The 17,423-nt window shown below is 48.8% G+C and overlaps 2 protein-coding genes across 2 annotated transcripts; one reads left to right on the forward strand and one right to left on the reverse strand.

Annotated features, from left to right (window-relative positions):
* Nucleotides 1–484: 484 nt before the first annotated feature.
* Nucleotides 485–5,676, reverse strand: RNF186 (ring finger protein 186). The gene has a single exon (XM_063417113.1). It carries the CDS (start codon nucleotides 2,158–2,160, stop codon nucleotides 1,237–1,239), a length of 924 nt encoding a protein of 307 aa, XP_063273183.1. The 5' UTR covers nucleotides 2,161–5,676; the 3' UTR covers nucleotides 485–1,236.
* Nucleotides 5,677–5,846: 170 nt separating this feature from the next.
* Nucleotides 5,847–15,162, forward strand: OTUD3 (OTU deubiquitinase 3). Its single transcript, XM_063417042.1, has 8 exons — nucleotides 5,847–6,057; nucleotides 6,717–6,865; nucleotides 8,071–8,183; nucleotides 12,210–12,332; nucleotides 12,996–13,121; nucleotides 13,679–13,775; nucleotides 14,010–14,191; nucleotides 14,505–15,162. Exons 1-8 carry the CDS (start codon nucleotides 5,891–5,893, stop codon nucleotides 14,676–14,678), a joined length of 1,131 nt encoding a protein of 376 aa, XP_063273112.1. The 5' UTR covers nucleotides 5,847–5,890; the 3' UTR covers nucleotides 14,679–15,162.
* Nucleotides 15,163–17,423: the final 2,261 nt, after the last annotated feature.

The raw sequence follows: 17,423 nt of genomic DNA on the forward strand, positions 1-17,423 counted from the left end.
TTTAGGAGCACAAGAGCTCCTACCCTCTCAGTCTAATCTGCTTTATCTGCTGTGAGACACTCTGTGTATTTATATACTGAGCAACTGCAGGACATCAGTTTCCATTCTTATCAAACACAAATATTTACCTGATCCAAGGTCTCCTGAGATCCTTGACACTTAACCATGCAATTTAACTACAGAAATCTATTTTTTTTCTCAGTTTAATTTTAGTTGGCTCTCAGGGTATTTTCTTAGCAACTAAGTATTTTTTAAAATGAAAGAACCCTCCAACACATTACTGCTTTGCTTTACTCACCAACTCAGCTCTGCAAACTCCCCAATTCGCTTTCTCAGCTGCAATTCTTGTCAATAAGGAAACTAGGAATTGTTTTGACATTAATTGTCCAGGAGGAATTGAAACAAAGAAGTCAATGAGCAATTCATATTATTTTAAATTTAATGAGACATTAAATTTAAAAATATCACACATGGTGTGGCACAGCAGTCAGTGGATTTCTGTTTACCTCTGTGAGCATCTCCAAGGGCAATGTAAAGGGGGCAAGGAGAGAGGTCCTGCAGGTTGCCAGATAAAGGAATGCAGGTGAGAGGAACTATTTCTGTGCTAAATAGTGGGGAATTTGTAGGGTCATGAGGTTTTTGAGCCTTGCCCTTTGCAAGCCACAGTCTCAAGATTAGGAGTGTTGGGTTTGTCTCCTCTCTCCAATTTTGTGTGTAACTTTAAATGGCATCAACTGGCATCCCTTTTCCCAGTCCCTTTCCCATCCCTTCCAGGGATTAAGGTGATAATCTGGGCTAAAATGACTCTCTTCCAAACACCCACTCTCTGATTTAGCAGCCTGATTTCCCGCACTGTCCCAAGGAAAGGTGTCAGTGTGTTCAGAGAGTGGGAACAGCAACCGCGGGGTTTTGCAGGACATCACCTGTCTGCTGTTCCAGTTAACACCCTGCAGGGCTGATCAGGGGACACAGACATGAACAAAACAGCAAAACAAACCATCACAATTACTAGTCTGGGATAAAAACTGTGTGGAAAACACATAAATACCAACATATAAATAGTTCATTTTGTTTGCACTAATGAGATTCAACAACACTGTACATTGGCATTGAGCCAGCTCAGCCAACTGTTGAATTTATTCTCTGACAGATTGTTTTTAAGTCCATAACTCACTGGTGTGCCCAGCGTGCACGTTGGCCCAGTCCCTGATCTCTGGGACTCACAGCTTGATTGTTTCAGGCAACAGTAACAACGTGGATCTCCTTGTCACAGGAGCTGGGAGAGTCCTTCTTGCACCTGCAGTGGAATTTAGGAGTGCAGCAAAGCACCACAGACATGAGCAACCCCAAAGCAAGCAGGAGACAAATTACCCATTTCACCCTCCCTGAGTACATAAAGGGGAGGATGAGCATGGCGAGGATCACCCCAAGCAGCAGGAGCAGCACGAGTCTCTGCACAGCCAGGCCGGTGTGTCCGGGGCTGTTTTCCTCTGTGTTTAAAATGTCTTGGCTGCTCTGAGTCCAGCTGTTGCCGTCCAGCCCCATGGCACAGACGTACACGTCAGGGTTTGAATCAAGGTTCTCCAAGCGCTCCAGGATGTCCTCTTTATTCTGGAGCGTGCGGATGAGCCCTCCTGACACGAAGGTGGGCTTTCTGCAAAGAGGGCAGGTGATTATCCAGGTGTTCTCCTCTTTCCTGAGGATCAGCTTGAGGCAGACGGCGCAGAAGGTGTGCTGGCAGTCCAGGAGCTTTGGGACTCTGTAGATGCTGTACTTGTTGAAGCAGATCATGCAGTCCACATCCAGGGTGGCTGTGTCTGAGCACTGGTGGTTCAGCTCCAACGTGCTCATTTCGGGAGAGTTTGTGTTTGTTAGTACAGCAAGTGGTCTTGGGTTTGGAGAGTCTTGTTCCAAAACTGCTGGTTTAAAGGCAGCAGGACTGTCTCTCTCTGCTCCTGAAGGTCTCTCCATTTCTTCAGTACACTCTTCAGTGAATACCACTCTCTTCTTGTGTTTTGACTTTTGTACGGATCCTGCTCTGCTCATTTCTGCAGCACCTCCCGCCACGGGCACGGGACCATCTGCCTCAGCCTGCAGTACTCCAGGAACTGACGATCTGTTTTCCTTGTTTGGCTTGTCAGTGGATTTCTCCATGGACATAAACCTCAGTGCAGCTTGTGTCCCTGTAGCTGAAGGATTTCCCGAGTCTCTGGCTCCTTTTATGTGTTGCTGTATTCCTGATTGATTAGTGAGAGCCTTAAGTGAGTCCGTGCTCTTATAATACGATGTTTTTATGACATGGGGACCAGAGTTAATGATTGACTTCCCAGCCAAGACAGTTTACAACGACTGATAGTATCAGTGGGCAATTCCTGTCTGGAAGCAGACTTCATGGCATTAACAGACCACTCTGACAGCCAGACACTACCATTATTATTAAATTAGAACTCTCTTAGTTGAAAGCAATTTCATTGTTCTCTAAACAGGGCTTTGCTGGACAGTGACAGACTTGGGGGAATTATCTGTTTCTAACATTGGTGTGCTGAATGCAGAGCTTTGATTAGAGCATAAGTACCACCAGTTTTCAGCTCTGTGGGTGGGAAGTTGCTGTTGGTTTAGAAATACTGCCCTACAGCACCAAGTGAAGAATGAGATTAAAATTATTAATTTGACTGTTGAATGTCCAGTTGTTATTAGCTCTTTTTTCATCCTAGGATAACTCTTTTATCCTGTTTGTTTTAGTCGTCAGAGGTTTCCAGTACAAGCTGAAGCCTGACTGAGGCCCACACAAGGTATTTCAGTGTCCATGAGAGAGATCTGGAAACTAAAAGCAAGACCAGTGTCCGAGATGGTGGGACCATCTTCGTTCCTGTGGTGTTCACCAAACAACCTCATGCACTGGGGAATACCCTTGCTAAGTGGTTTTGTGCATATTCATCTCATCTGAAAAAAATGCCTGAACAAAATACCTCAGTCTCTAATTTATTTCAGCCTTTTTTATTTGAGGAGTAAAATACAGATGGTTCCTCAGCAAGAATCCCATGGGAGGAAGGAATGAAAGAAGGAAGGGAGGGATCACTAATCCCAAAAAGCCAGATGAGGTCAGTGTTACCAGCAGAAGACACACAGTGCCACGCTGGTAGCCTCAAGTGCACTTGACTGCTCACACTGCCTGTGCCCCCTTGTCCCAGCACCTCCCTCCCAGAGAGGAGCAGCAGAAAGAAATGAAACAACTGCAGATGAAGAGGGTAAGGAGTTCAGGAAGGCTCCAAGCTCATGAACTTGCTGGAGGGGGGGATGAGGTGAGAACTTATTTGCTAATAGAGAGTTTGTTGTAAGCAAACTTCATCAAAGGGCCTGAGCACTGCTGTGTTTGTGCTGACATGGCATTGGTGGTGCTTGATGGACTTTTAGATGACCCCAAATTTTTAGAGCCTGGGTATCTCTCAGTTGCAGAAGTTGATATCAAAGTGCAGGAATGTCTGGAAGTAGGCTGGCATACTGCAAGACTCATTTATCTTTATAAAGAGAATTTTCTTTTGCATTTCACACAACTCTTTGTCAGCAAATTCATGCTGTTAAAAGGACCCGGGAAAGTAGAAAAGAGATTTGCCACTATTGCAATAGTTTAGAAGCTTCAAATTTGCTCTGTCAGTTCCCATGTCCAAAATGGAAATGTCTTAAAATTTCCTGATTCCTAATTATTAGAACAATATTAAAACACCCTGCAGATGTTTGAAGTTGGAACAGACACCAAGAGAGACAACTACACTTCTGACATAAAAAATTTAAAACTAGTTGGGATGAAGCTGTGCTCCATGTCTATCTGCTCAGTGTTCTACCAGCGGGTGGGGGTGACTTGTCTGTGTCTTTAGTATTACCTGCTGGAAAAACAGTTCCTTCTTGTCCTCCACTGACAAAGTTTTCAGCCAAGCCCTGACTCCAGTTCCGCTTTGTCTCTGGTGTCACGAGTGATGCTCCCTGGCTGGCATGTGCCTTGTGCTTATCTGAATTGCTCATAGCCCATTAATGCTCCTCAGCCTAATTACTGTCTCATTAATCATTTGCAATCAGTTTATGTACTCACGCTGTTTTCCCGCTTTTAGCCTGTTTGCATAAGAAGATGTGTTTCTGTGAAATGCGTTGTATGGAATTGTTTATAGCAGGAAATAGATATAAAAGAGCAGTTGTGTCATTGCTAGTAAAATCCTCATGTGCCAGAAGCCAAACATCCCAGAAGATACTGGGGATACTCCTGTGAGCTTCTCCCTGTGCTTCAAGTTGTCCTGACTCTGGACAAGAGGGACAGAAAAATTACTTACAACTTAAAACTCGCTGTGATGTGAAGCCTCTTGTTGGTAGTGTTTCTCACAAAGCTGTTTGGATGTGCCTTCTGAGCTAGGAATTAGAAATTTGTAGAATCTCAGAATCCCAGATTGCTTTGTGCTGGAAGGGATCTTAAAGCTCACCCAGTGTCCCCCCTGCCAGGGGCAAGGACACATTCCACTGTCCCAGGCTGCTCTAAGCCCCATCCAACCTGGCCTTGGACATTTCCAGGGATCCCGGGACATCACAGCTTCTCTGGGCACCCTGTGCCAGGGTCTCAGTACCCTCACAGGGAGGAATTCCTTCCCAATATCCCATCTAACCCTGCCCTCTGGCAGTGGGAAGCCATTCCCCCTTGTCCTGGCACTCCAGGCCCTTGTGAATAGTCTCTCTCCATCTTTCCAGTCAGCTCCCTGACAAGAAAGGTACTGAAAAGCTGCAATTAGGTAATCCTGGAAGTTCTTTTCTCCAAAGCGAACAATCCTAATTCCCCCAGCCTTCCCACATGGGCGAGGTGCTCCATCCCTCTGCTCGTCTTGGCCTCCTCCGGACTTGGCCGATGTGCAGCAGTTCTGACAGCACCAGGCAGTTTCTGTCACTATCCCAGCACAGAAAACCACAGCCATGGGCACAGCTGTGCCCTGGTGAGTGCTGCTGCTGGTGACTCCTTTAACCCTTGGCTGCTGTGGGACAAGGGGAAGAGCCAAAGAGCAGGAGGACGGCAGGAAACCCTCCCCAAGAGCCCTGCTCCAGACAATCCACCCATCCTGCTGCGCCCCTTTTCCAGCATCCTGCGAGGATTTCCCTCAGCGCTAGAGGAAGCAAGACGCGGAGGTTCAGTTCATCACACCGATCCCATTTAATCGACGGTGGCTGTCTCAGCTCCGCTGCCAGCCCCGTTCTCCTGGTGCCACCTCGCGGGTGCTCCCTCTGCTCCCCGCCCCGCGGTGCTGCGGGCTCGGTTCGCACGGCGCTCTGGGGCTCAGCACACACGGGCCGGGCTGCGGGGCCGGGCACAGCGGCAGCGGAAAGCCCGTGAGCCCAGGGCGGGGTGTCAGTGAGGCCCGGGAGCTGTGCAGAGCAGCCTCTGGGCGGGGGCAGTGCAATTAACAGCAGGGGCCAATTAGCAGGAATTAGCAGCTTTTGGTACAGCACTGGCGATTCGTGGCACTGCTGCTTCCCGCACCCTCCCCACGGACACACCGCTGCCGGCGCTTGGCTGCGTCGTCCTTCCCTTCGCCGCCCCCGCTTTTTGGCTCCCTCCCCACCTCAGTTTGTCCCCGCTCCTCGGGACCCCTCTGTACTCTGTGCCCTCTGCCCTTCCCCTTCCCCTTCCTCTTCCTCTTCCTCTTCCTCCTCCTCCTCCTCCTGCTCCTCCTCCGGGATCCCCCAGGCCGCCGGGCGCTCACGTGACCCCGCGCGCGGTGCCGGTGTCACGTGACCCCGCGCGCGGTGTCGGTGTCACGTGATCCTGTCGCGGTGCCGGTGTCACGTGATCCCGTCGCTGTGCCGGTGTCACGTGATCCTGTCGCGGTGCCGGTGTCACGTGACACGCGCGGTGCCCATGTCCCGCAAGCAGGCGGCCAGGGCCCGGCCCGCCGCCAGCGCCAGGAAGGGCCGGCGGCCGCGGCATCCCCCCGCCGGCCCCGGCACCGCGCCCGGCGGCAGCGGCGGCCTCGCCGGGCAGCTCCGGGCCCTCGGCCTCAAGCTGCGGGAGGTGCCGGGAGATGGGTGAGCGCCGCGACGGGTGACCCCGGCAAGGCGGGGATTCCCCGGGCATCCAGGCCTGAAGGCTGAGGGCTTCCTCCTCCCCTCACGGTGATGGGAGCCCCTCCCCGAGGGCTTTCGTCGCTCCCGGGGGCCAAGGATTTTCCCCTCTCGGTTGGAGCGGGCTCTGCGCTCCGCAGGGGTGAGGATTTCCCCGCTGTACCCCTCAGGGATCTCGGCTGTTCTCTGCCGTCCTGCAGGGCCTGACGGCTCGGTCAGTCCCAGCCCTGGTGTCCAGGGGCCCGAGGGCTCCACTGTGCAGCGGAACTGAGCGTAGGAAGGCCCATAAATGTTCCTATGGAACACTTTCACCCCCTTCTTTTCCATCAGGTGAAAGGGTAGTAAACCCTTCTTCTGAGCAGTTGCTCAGTGGGGCATTGGTGTGTCCTTTGTGGCTTTGTGTCCCCGGTGTGGTGTCGGTGCCACTTGGGCCCGGCAGATTCACCACGATCACTCAGAGCCAGCCGCTGCAGCAGCAGCAGCCATTGGAGCACAGGGAACGAACGCTCCCCTGCATTCACACCCTCGCTGAACCGGGCAGAATGAGCACAGCCCCTGCTTCCCTGCCAGCCTGTGTTCCTCCTGCTGCCTCACACCCCCACCCCTCCTTTCCCTCTCGGCAGCAACTGCTTGTTCCGGGCGCTGGGGGACCAGCTGGAGGGGCACGGCCGGAACCACCTGCGGCACCGCCGGGAGACCGTGGAGTTCATGGTGCGGCAGCGCGGGGACTTCGAGCCCTTCGTGGAGGACGATGTGCCCTTCGACAAGCACGGTACGGGCTCCGAGGGGCGGCCCGGGAGGCACCGCCCGGGGTGGCAGCCCCTTAGAGCAGCTCCTGACTGAGCAGCTCCTCATCCCAGAGCTACCTTAGGCTTTAGAAACGGTGACTTTACGCTGATGGCTCTTGTGATGCTGTGGGAAGGTTTTTGTTGGATTATACTCTTTTCTGACCCAGAGATGGGCCTGCTGAGAAGGGTTTAAAAAGCTTTTATTCTGTTTTCAGTCTCATGTGAAGGGTGAGACAGTACAGATGTTACAATTCACACCATCACAATCAGAAAGTGACTGTTTCCTAATTCTAATACATTATAATTGTTTCTTTTGCCACACAAAACTTGTTAGTACCTTAAAGCAAATAATCTAAAATTACCCCTCATGGGTCACACTGCAATGCACCTTTCATAGTTCTATTTCTCCAAAGTATTTAGCTTTTATTTGCAAGGCCATCCTTTGAGACTTGTTTCTAGTTCCATTTCTTTCTGAACAATGTCCATCCTATTCTGTGGCATTTCTTATCTCAGAGTTTGCACACAGATGCACAAAGCTATGTAAACCTTCTGTCAGGTTTTGGGAATTTTCTACAAATCCATTTCTCACAAAGGTGAGCTGTTTAATCCGCATTGAATTTGTCCTGGAAATTATTGGAATTTAGGAGAAATTTGGAGAAGAAAAGAGAGACCAAAAAGGCAAGGAGTAAAAATTAGGTGTTTTCAAAAGGAACTTAAGAAAAATTGTCTAGTTCTGCTTGAATACCGGTGGGCATTTGGCTGTTTTGGTGAGTGGCTGATTTCTTTGGGTTTCTTCCTCCTTGGCACTCAGTATTTCCTCTTGGGAGCTGAGGGGAAGATCCAAACCAGAGGCAAACACAGCTTTTGATGTGCCAAGTACCATGCAGATGATGCATGAAAGTGGTTTGATCACTCAAAATGTGACACTCCTCCTCCTGAGCTAACAGAGCCAAGTGGCTTTGCTTAGTCTAAGGGTGTAGTGCCTTTTTTAGAGATTTCTGTGGTCATTTAAATGCATTAACTCGTGTTACAGCCAAATTCTTGCCTCAGCACTCGCTGTTTCACAGGTGGGATTTCCCTTCCAGAATTTCTTGGGCTCGTGTTGAAATCTCACCCATCTTTTTCCCTCTACTGCTTTTGGGAGTATCAGAAATTAGGTTTCAACTCTTGTGAATGTTTTTTCCTTTAGTTGCCAACTTGGCCCAGCCTGGTACTTTTGCTGGCAACGATGCTATTGTGGCCTTTGCAAGGAACAATCAGATGAATGTGGTTATTCATCAGCTCAACACTCCACTGTGGCAGGTGAGAAACAAAGCTTCTGCATTTTGCCCTAATTTTGTTTTACCTGAGGGATATAAATAGTGTGGAAAATTCCTGATTTCCTAAAAAAGAGCAGTAGCTGCAATGATCTGGGCATGGTGCAGAGCTGTGCTTGGTTTTTGAAGAGGGGTAACGCTCGAGATTTTGGCTAGGAGGAGAGGGAAGGAAGGAAAACAGTGAGTGCATGAGGGATGGGTGTGTGGGGACAGAGCAGCGTGTTTTACTTGGGCTTTAAGCTGTGAGCTTCAGTGCCATGCTCTGTTTCCTGCAGATCAGACTGCATCTGAGCTGAGTTTTCTGAGAGGAATCCCAGAATGGGTCAGGTTGGCGGGGACCACACGACATCATCTGGTCCTGTCTCCCTGAGCAGCCCCAGCTCCCTCAGCCTTTCCTGGGCAGGGAGATGGTCCAGGCCCTTCCTCATTGTGTTGGGGGTTTTGAATGGATGGGACCACTGGGAGATGTTCCTGGAGCCTTTATTGCAGCATCAGCCTCATGTCAAGACAATTGAAAAATGGCCACAGCTCACCTCTGCCAGCAGCAGCCAAAGATCTCTGTGTTACAGGGCATTTTCAAAGCTTTCCAGCCAACAGCATATTGCTAAAGCTCACAGACAATTGTTCTCGCCAGTCACTGAAGGCACATGTACACCTGCCTCAAACAATGCTTGCTTTATGTTTTCTGTTAACAATACACAATAATCTTAGTAAGCTTAAAGCCTTCTACTGTCTTGCTAGGGATATTTTTCTGCAGTCTTAAAGTCCGTCCTAGCCAAACCTAAAACTCAAACTATTGTTTCATGTCCTTGCTTGCTGTACTCCTGTAACTTTTCCCACTTTCAGGCTTTGCAGTTGCAGCTAATTCTGAGTTCTTCTGCTCTTTCTGTGTCTGTGGCCTGCTTTCACAGCTTTCTGAAAGCTTTCTTACCCTTAGTATTTCCCACACTCATCTCTGCAGCCTTCACTGTTCCCATTGCAGGAGCTCCCTGTCCCTGCTGTGCTGAGGAGGGCTGGGCACAGCACTGCAGGTGTGCCCCCAGGGCTGGGCAGGGGGCAGGGGCACTCCCTGACCTGCTGCCAGTGCTCCTCCCAGGACCTCAGTGGCCTCTTGGCCCCCAGGACACTCTGCTGGCCCTGGGACAGCTCAGTGACCCTGGGACCCCCAGTCCTTCCTGCTCCAGCAGGTCACCCCTGCCTGTGCTGGGACCTGGGGTTGTTCCCCCCTGGGGCAGGACCTGCATTTCCCGTGTTGACCTCCAGGCAGTTCTTCCCTCTTTCCATGTCTCCAACGTGGTGAGTCCTGGAGGGCTGCACAGCCCCCTGGATTTCGAGCTAGGCTTGAGGAAACCTGTACAATGAGATTCAGGAAGATGGAAGTGAAGGTACAGCAGGGCATGCACTGTGTTGGAGTGAAGCTCCATCAGTTCTGCATGGGATGTGGAATGCCAGGGTTTCTGACAGGTAGAGAAATGAGCTTTAAAAAGAAATTTTAAAACCTTACAATGGTGTTTAATCAGCTCCTGGAAAGGTCTGTGTGGTGTGGTTTCCTCTGACAGAGGGGCACTGAATCATCAGGTCCCTTTTTTTCTCTTTACTGTTGTTTTTCCATGGCAAGCCCACACTGGAGTGGGTCCATGATCAGTCTGCTTGGTCACTGACCAGGTGAGAACCTGTGTTAAAGTCAGGATTGTTTCTGGCCTCTCTTTCCAGACAGAACCAATGAAGTATGTGCATTAAACAGGGCAATAAAGATAGAAAACCAGATGAAAGCTGTCAGTGACGTCTTAAACACATTTAAAACAGCGTCATGTGGATTCCTGAGCTCAAACAAGTTTAAACTCCTTTATGGGCAGCCATGGGCAGTGGGACATGTGGGTGAAGTACCTGTGCAGAGGCAGTGACCCTGCAGGGGAGGTCACAGGGTGGTTTTCACATGTTGTTCCTCAGTGTTATAATCTACTGAGATTTGGATGTCCTTTTGAAAACCTTGGTTGTTTAATCTCCCCTCGTTGACCATGTTCAGGTATTAACACAGGGTTTGTGATGGGGTTCTGTCTTGCCTGAGCAGTGTTGTTAGTGAAGGGTTGTCTCAGGCCCTTGAGAATGGTGTGAATTAAGAGAACTGTGAGGAGCTGTAACATCATGAAAAGCTCTTTGCAGGTGGACATCTCTGCATGGAATTTTTTGATCTTTGAACACCCCTTAACTTTTTTGATAGTGACTGTAAATCATAGAATTGTTAAAGTTGGAAAAGACCTTTAAGATCGTGGAGTCCAAGTGTAAACTCAAGTTAGCTGAGTTATTATAGGTTATTTTATTGGCTTTTTGGATAACAGGCTGGCTTTTTTCCCCTCTGTTTTTAACCTGCAGCTCTCATTTACTTACAGTGTGTTAATAGAATCAGAGAATCCCAGGTTGGTTAGGGTGGGAAGGGACCTTAAGGCTCATCCAGTGCCACCCCTGCCATGGGCAGGGACACCTCCCACTGCCCCAGGCTGCTCCAAGCCCTGTCCAACCTGGCCTTGGGCACTTCCAGGGATCCAGGGGCAGCCACAGCTGCTCTGGGAATTCCAACCCAGCCCCTCCCCACCCTCACAGGGAAGAATCCCTTCCCAGTATCCCATCTATCCCTGCCCTCTGGCAGTGGGAAGCCATTCCCTGTGTCCTGGCACTCCAGGCCCGTGTTCACAGTCTCTCCACATCTTTCCTGTCAGCTCCTGCAGGCTCTGGAAGGTCACAGTTAGGTAACCCTGGAGCCTTCTCTTCTCCAAGCTGAGCAATCCCAAATCTCCCAGCCTTTCCTCATAGAAGAGCTGCTCCATCCTTCTAAATCAATTTGGTGGCCTCCTCTGAGCCCACTCCAGAGTGCAAAAAGGCTTCTCTAATGAGAGCTAAATTGGCTAATTTTCAAATCTTTCAAGAGCTTTGGGATTTGTTAGATACCTATTCAAGCTCTGGCAGAGGAGAAATGTTTAAAATAAATCTTAACGAGTTTCAGCACTTGAATAATTTAATAGGATAGAAAGCAGGAGTTAAATATAACCAAGTGTTGAGTTGGAACCTGAAGGTGAGCAAGTGTAAAGTAGACAAATGGAGAATTTTTTCTTGGAAAACCTGAAGTCATTAGTGCAGCACAGACCACAGGCAGGGCTGAAAGGTGGCTTGGTGTGTGTTCTGGGAGCTGAGATAAGGCAATACACAGACGTAAAAGGGTTGGGAAACTGCAGCCCTAAAGCAAGGAGTTCTGGTGCTTTGGTTGCTGACGTCTGCTCCAGCCCACATCTTTGAACTTGGGCTGGCAGGTCAAGCCAAGCTGGTCTGAAGTGCAGTGGGATTTTTCTGCATTCCAGGCAGGAGCTGGAATGCTCTGTAGCTCTTATCTAACATTTTAAGACACTGATAACCAGGTAGGAACTATTCTCACATCAGTACAGATAATACTGAGAGCAGGAATTTGCTGTGGAAACTGCTGTAACTTGGTGCTGACAAAGCAAAGCAACATTTGCTTGTCAACAGTGCTCCTGAATGGAGTTAATAATTTTCTTTTAAAACAAAACACAGCTGCTTGGAATGCTCTTAAAACAGCATCTTGTCCCAGCTGCTGATCAAAATTTACTTTAAGTGACTGTTTCCACTGTTGCTGTCACTTGAATGGCCTCTGTTCCCTCATATTTGAGGGTAAAATGACACAGTACATTCCCTGGGAGCTCTTAGTGAAGTCCATTCTGGGAAGATGATCAGAAAACTGATAGCTCCTGTGTAAAGTTCAGGAAATAGTTCTGAGCTTTCCACAAAAGTATTTTCATTCCACATTTTGTTTGTTCTGATGTAACTGCCCAATATTTTACATCTGGCTTTCAAACCTTCTCCTCCTCCCGTTTCAAATGCTGCAGCAGCCACGCGCTTGCTTCCTTCATGGTGATTGCCATTGCTAAAAACGAATGCTGTGAAAAATCCGGTGCTGAGGTGGGTTCCAAGCCCTCACTTGCAGTTTGTTTGTTTTGTTGAGATCCGTGGCACAGACAGGAGCGATGCCAGGGAGCTGCACATCGCCTACAGGCACGGGGAGCACTACGACAGCGTCCGCAGGATCAGCGACGACTCGGAGGCTCCGGCCTGCCTGCGGATGGAGGTGGGCTGGGACAGAGTGAGGCAGCTCTGGGTGACAAACAGAGCTGAGGAGTGCTGCCACTTGATTGCCAGTCTCCTTTGGGATGGAGGGAAGAGCTGTGTGTCTCTTGTGCTGGGAGAGCAAAGCGCTGAGGTCATTGTAGCCCGTGCTGCTGGCTCTCCCTGGAGGGGCTGTGAAGGAGGATTGCAGCCTCTGGGCTGGAAAAGAATCCAGAGCTGTGATGTGATGTGGGCTGTCTGGAAGCAACCTCATCTAAATGATGTAGTCATGCACCTCAAATGGAAAAACACGGGGAAGGGAGGAAAGAGCTGGAAATGCAACAGCTGGATGTAGTTGTCCTCTTCGTATCTCCCTTTTTGATGTTGAGGAGTAATTGTGCTGTGCTTGAGGTTCCCTGCACACAGCTGAGGTGTGGTATTGTATTAAAAATAATCCATTTAAAAGCTCGTTTATTGTGATTCATGATGTTGTAGTGCACTGGAGTTTGTTCAGCAGTGCAGGAGATGTGGGAAGCTCTCAGTGATGGTGGAAGTTACAGTTTCCAGGATGGTTTAACATGGGGTGTTCCCAAGAAAAGTGTGCCACGATAATTACTTTTGTTAGGATGTCAGACTCTTTTGGATCGCATGCTTGTGTGATCTGCTGGGCTTTGCTCTTCTTCAGATGCTTTGCAAGAACGATTTGAATAAGGCAGAGGAAGTGAAGCCACAGAAGGGCAGCTCTGAAGATGAGACTGAAGTGGATGTGGAAGATGCTGTACAAAAAGTTTGCAACGCAACTGGGTGTTCAGTAAGTATGGAGGAGCCTTTCTGTGCTTAATGTTCAAACCTCCTCGATACATGGAACTAGTCCTGGGAAAAACTCTAAAAAACACTCATCTTGTACAAACTTGAGTGTCACAGCCATCAGTCAGGGTGCATCCCATCCTAGAATCAGCCCTTAAATGCAGGTGAGGTACCAACATTTTTGTGGGTGCCTAATAATTTTGGAAGGTTTGTCTTTCAGCTCTCATAAAATTCACTTGGAAACAAATCCTGTAAGTTCTGAAACCCTGTGGGGGTATTGAGGATCCCAGATAACTGGGTGATCTGTGACTTGGCTGTTGGCACTGTGCAGGTGCCTAGAACAGAAAGGGCTGAGAGGGAAACTTACACTGAAAACAGTGTATTCCTTTATTCTGATATCTTCAGGAATTTAAGGTTTGCCCCCTCATCCTTTCAGAAATGAAGCACAGACCAATGATCATAAAAAGCAGCAACCCCCTCTCAGTGGTGCAGGTGGTGTTAAGCAAATGTAGGTCAGAAATTTGAACTCCTTCAGTGTTCTCCTTCCCCTCCTGTGGACAGGACATTGATTTGGTAAGCCATGTTCTGGAAGTGGAGGACTACAACGTGGAATCTGCAATATTTGCCCTCTTGCAGGTGAAGGAAGGGGAAGAAATGGGTGAGTGCACAGTTTGTCACCTGGGGCTTTGGGTGATGTTGGTGTTGGGGACAGCAGCAGGGCAGGTGGGGTTTGTGTGCTGCCACCTCAGCCTTCTGTGCTTGGGAAGGTTGTTAGTGAGGGCAGCTTCAATCCAGCTTCCAAAAAACCCCAGCACTTGTGGGAAAAGGGATTGGCTGACAGTGTGACAGCTCCTGGATAGAGCATGTCTGAGGAATCCTCTGCTGTTGGCAGGTACTGAGGAGCAGCAGGAGCCCCTGGGCATGGAGCAGAAATCCTGCAGCGGGACACTGTGGGAAGAGAATGGAACTGGTTCAAGAATCTTTGGAAATCAGAGCTTGCATCAAGGTGAAGCAGAAAGCGACAAGGGACAAGCTGGATCCAGGGAAGAGAAGCGACCCGGCAGAAACCCAAAGGTGTGTGAGGGTTTGGCAGCAGCGTGAGCACCCTTCAGTGATTGGGGGATGCCTTAGCATTGCTTACTCAGCAACTCTCTTTTCCTTTCAGTAAAAACAGCTCCTGCTCACTGCATTTTGTCACTGCTGCAGCTGTGACTGCTGTGCCACAAACATTTCCTGGTGACATGCGGTACTCTTCCCAAAACAGCTCAGAATAGTCCTGATAAATAGTTAGGAATGTCCTCTGGCAGCTGCTTGTCTCCTTTATTACTTTTGCCCAGCTGAGCACAACGTGTGGTTTGAGCTTTGTGTTTTCATCCTTCCCTTTCAGGCAGCCAAGAAGCAAAGGAAGGAGCAGCAGCGGCTGGAGAAGAAGAAGCGGCAGGAGGAGAGGCACCGGCAGAAGGTCCTGGCCACCAAGAGGGACAGTGCAGACACCAGCACAGAGACAGACCCGGCCAACCACGTCACCCTGGTGAGGGCCATGGCAGCCCTCAACATATGACTCAGTGCTCTGCTGAGAAAAGCAAATAAACCTGGGGAAGACAAAATCCCCCCGGGAGAATTCCCAGGCACCCATGGTTATCTTGAAATCCATCTCTGCTGGGGTTTCCAAGCACGAGAGAACTTCCTCTTCCTTTGCTTGTGAGGAGGACAATTGCTCATTGATTCTGCAGCAGCCTGGGGTGAGAAGAGTTGTTTAAACTTAACAGGAAATAGAGACTTGGGTCTGTAATCTTGGAGTTAGATGAAAGTGAGAACCTTTTCTTCACACAACGGTGTCAGATTTATTTTGACATATCTTGATGTGCCTGTTTGGTTTTTTTTCTCTTCTTTTATTTGGTTATGCCTGGAGGAGCATATTATTTTACCTTGCTGTCAGGGAAAGCTTAACAAATCTCAGCTCAGGAATATCTCTGGTGGGTCTTTTTCTATTTAAATTCAAATAAAGTAAGGGAACAGATCCCAGAATCCTTTTCCAAAGCAAAGTGTGTCAGCCAGCACTGTCTCAAACACAACATTCCTCTTTTGTTTGCCACGCAGGAATGACAATTTTAATCTCACTACAACTGCTGGCATTGCACTGGGCTGGTTCAGAAGTGATGAATACATGGAGGGAGATGGGGATTGCTGCATCCACGCTTGCTGAGGTTTGGGTTCAGCTCCTTTGAGACCTGTAGAGGGAAAAAAACCCACCCAAAACAATAATCCCAGTGGACTCATGAGAATGCAGAGCTGATTCTTCTGATCTGATAAAACGTGACAGGAAAAGGCTTGAAGTTTCTGGTGAGTGTTTTTACTTGGGCACCAAAATCTCATCCCCTTTGTCCTGTTCCAGAGTTTCTGGGCTACTCCAGGGCTTTAGTCCAAGCCAGGAGCTGGATAGGTGTCACTCTCCAAATGAAATTAGTGTAGCCAAAGGACCAAGAGTCCTGGGAAGAAGCTTCCAAGCAGCAGTGATCTCTGGGAAACCTGCCTGTTTCACTTCATAAATCAAGCGTTTTTCAGGGCAGGATTTTTTTCATCTTAAATTCCATTTTGGTGAGGTCACTAAGTAGGTAGTACAGCTTGACTCCTGTGATGTTTTCCACTGTAGGACTGAGAATTTGGATCGAGGTGAAAGGACTGGGGGACTCAGCCTTTGATTTATGGCTCAGAGTGTTTCAGTTCCACTCAGGTTTTTGGGCTTGTAACAAGCACTAAGCTTGAAGAAAGCACACTCCTCCTACACACAGGAGACACCTCATCAGCCAGGGCAGAGGTGAGAGGGATTTTTTAAAAGTAAGGAGTGTCACATTTGAAAGATATGTCTGTGCTTTAAAGTTTATAAATCAGAATGGAGATATAAATAGATTTTTTTATACTGAACTGTGGAGAGTTGGGCTGGTACTTGCTGTGCTCTGCTGCTGTTACTTGAAGAATAAAAAGAAAAGAGCTCTCCTGGAAGATCTGGTGATGTAGGAATTCCTTTTTCTCCAAGACAGTAATTTTTACAGTAGTGGAAAGAGAGTTGAGCCACAGCTTAGTGGGGAGAAAATGCAAGTTCCTTCAGGGGATGAGGAGTTGTGGCAGCAGCTTTGGCAAGGCAGTGTAGGTGGCTGTGTCACCTGTGTCCTGCCCTGTATTTTGGTCTGAAAGGCAAGTGTGTTCTGCAGGTTTGAAAAGATAAGGATTTGCAGTTGTGCACGGTGAATAAAAGGTTTGATCTTAATGAATTGGGGTTTTGTCCTCTGGAGCCAGAGCTGATAAGAGATTTGTTGTTGGCTGGAGCCTGAGAGCTGTGAAGGGAGTTGTGCTGGAGGCTGAGGAGGGAACTCCAACCTCACCCCATCGTGTGCAGGATGAGAGGGGGGTCTGCAACAGCAGCACAAACAGCAGAGGGAGAGACTGGCCCACAGCTCGTGGCCTCTGACACCTGGAACAAAATCTGGGGCTGAAAATGCTTTCATTTCCAAGTGTAATTAAAACACTCCTAATGTGCTGGGTTCATAGATCTTGACAAACCAGCCAAATTTCCTTTATCTTGCCAGGGTAGCTTTGTGCCTGCACAGTCATTCCATATCCAAAAATGTTTGGAATCCAAACTGATTTTGTCTGTCTGTCTCACGTTTTCCTGTTGAAATTTCCACCTTCCCAATGTATTTTTTTTTCCTAGAGAATCTTTGTGCAACATCTTTCACAGAACTCAGTTTATGCAGTGAATTTGCTTTGTAAACAGGTCTTGGATTTTCCTGGGAGGAGGAAGGGAGGCAAGGAACAAGAGGAGAACAACCCATGATTCATACATGGTGTGTGTTTATTTCTTGGTGGAGCTGAGTGCTCCGTAATCCACGAGCCAAGGACAGACAATAAGCACTGGATATTCCCTTGGGGTTTGAGGAGGATGACTGTTTGTTCTGAGCTGCTGGCTGACAAATTTGAGGGTGTTTGGGCTGTCTCTGCAGCAGGGTCACTGGGAGCCTCTCAAGGGCAAACACGCAGCAGGAGGATGTAGAAAGCCACTTTCCCTGCAACCTATTTCCCACCATCATCTTCCCTGGACTTATTTTCCCAAATCCTGCCCCTGCAGGTCAGGAATTGAGTCGATCTGGAAGTTTAAGCATTTAGGCAGGTTCTGGCTGACCTCCATAAGCATGCCTGTGTATGGGAAGGGTTTTCTGCCTGTGCTGCTCTGTCTCCTGTCCCTTTTCCTGCTTAGGAGCTGCCTTCTGGTTCATCTCACAGCTTTGCCACGTCACCCGTGGTCTCC

Source organism: Prinia subflava, chromosome 21 (assembly GCF_021018805.1).
Source record: "Prinia subflava isolate CZ2003 ecotype Zambia chromosome 21, Cam_Psub_1.2, whole genome shotgun sequence".
Lineage (NCBI taxonomy): Eukaryota > Metazoa > Chordata > Aves > Passeriformes > Cisticolidae > Prinia > Prinia subflava.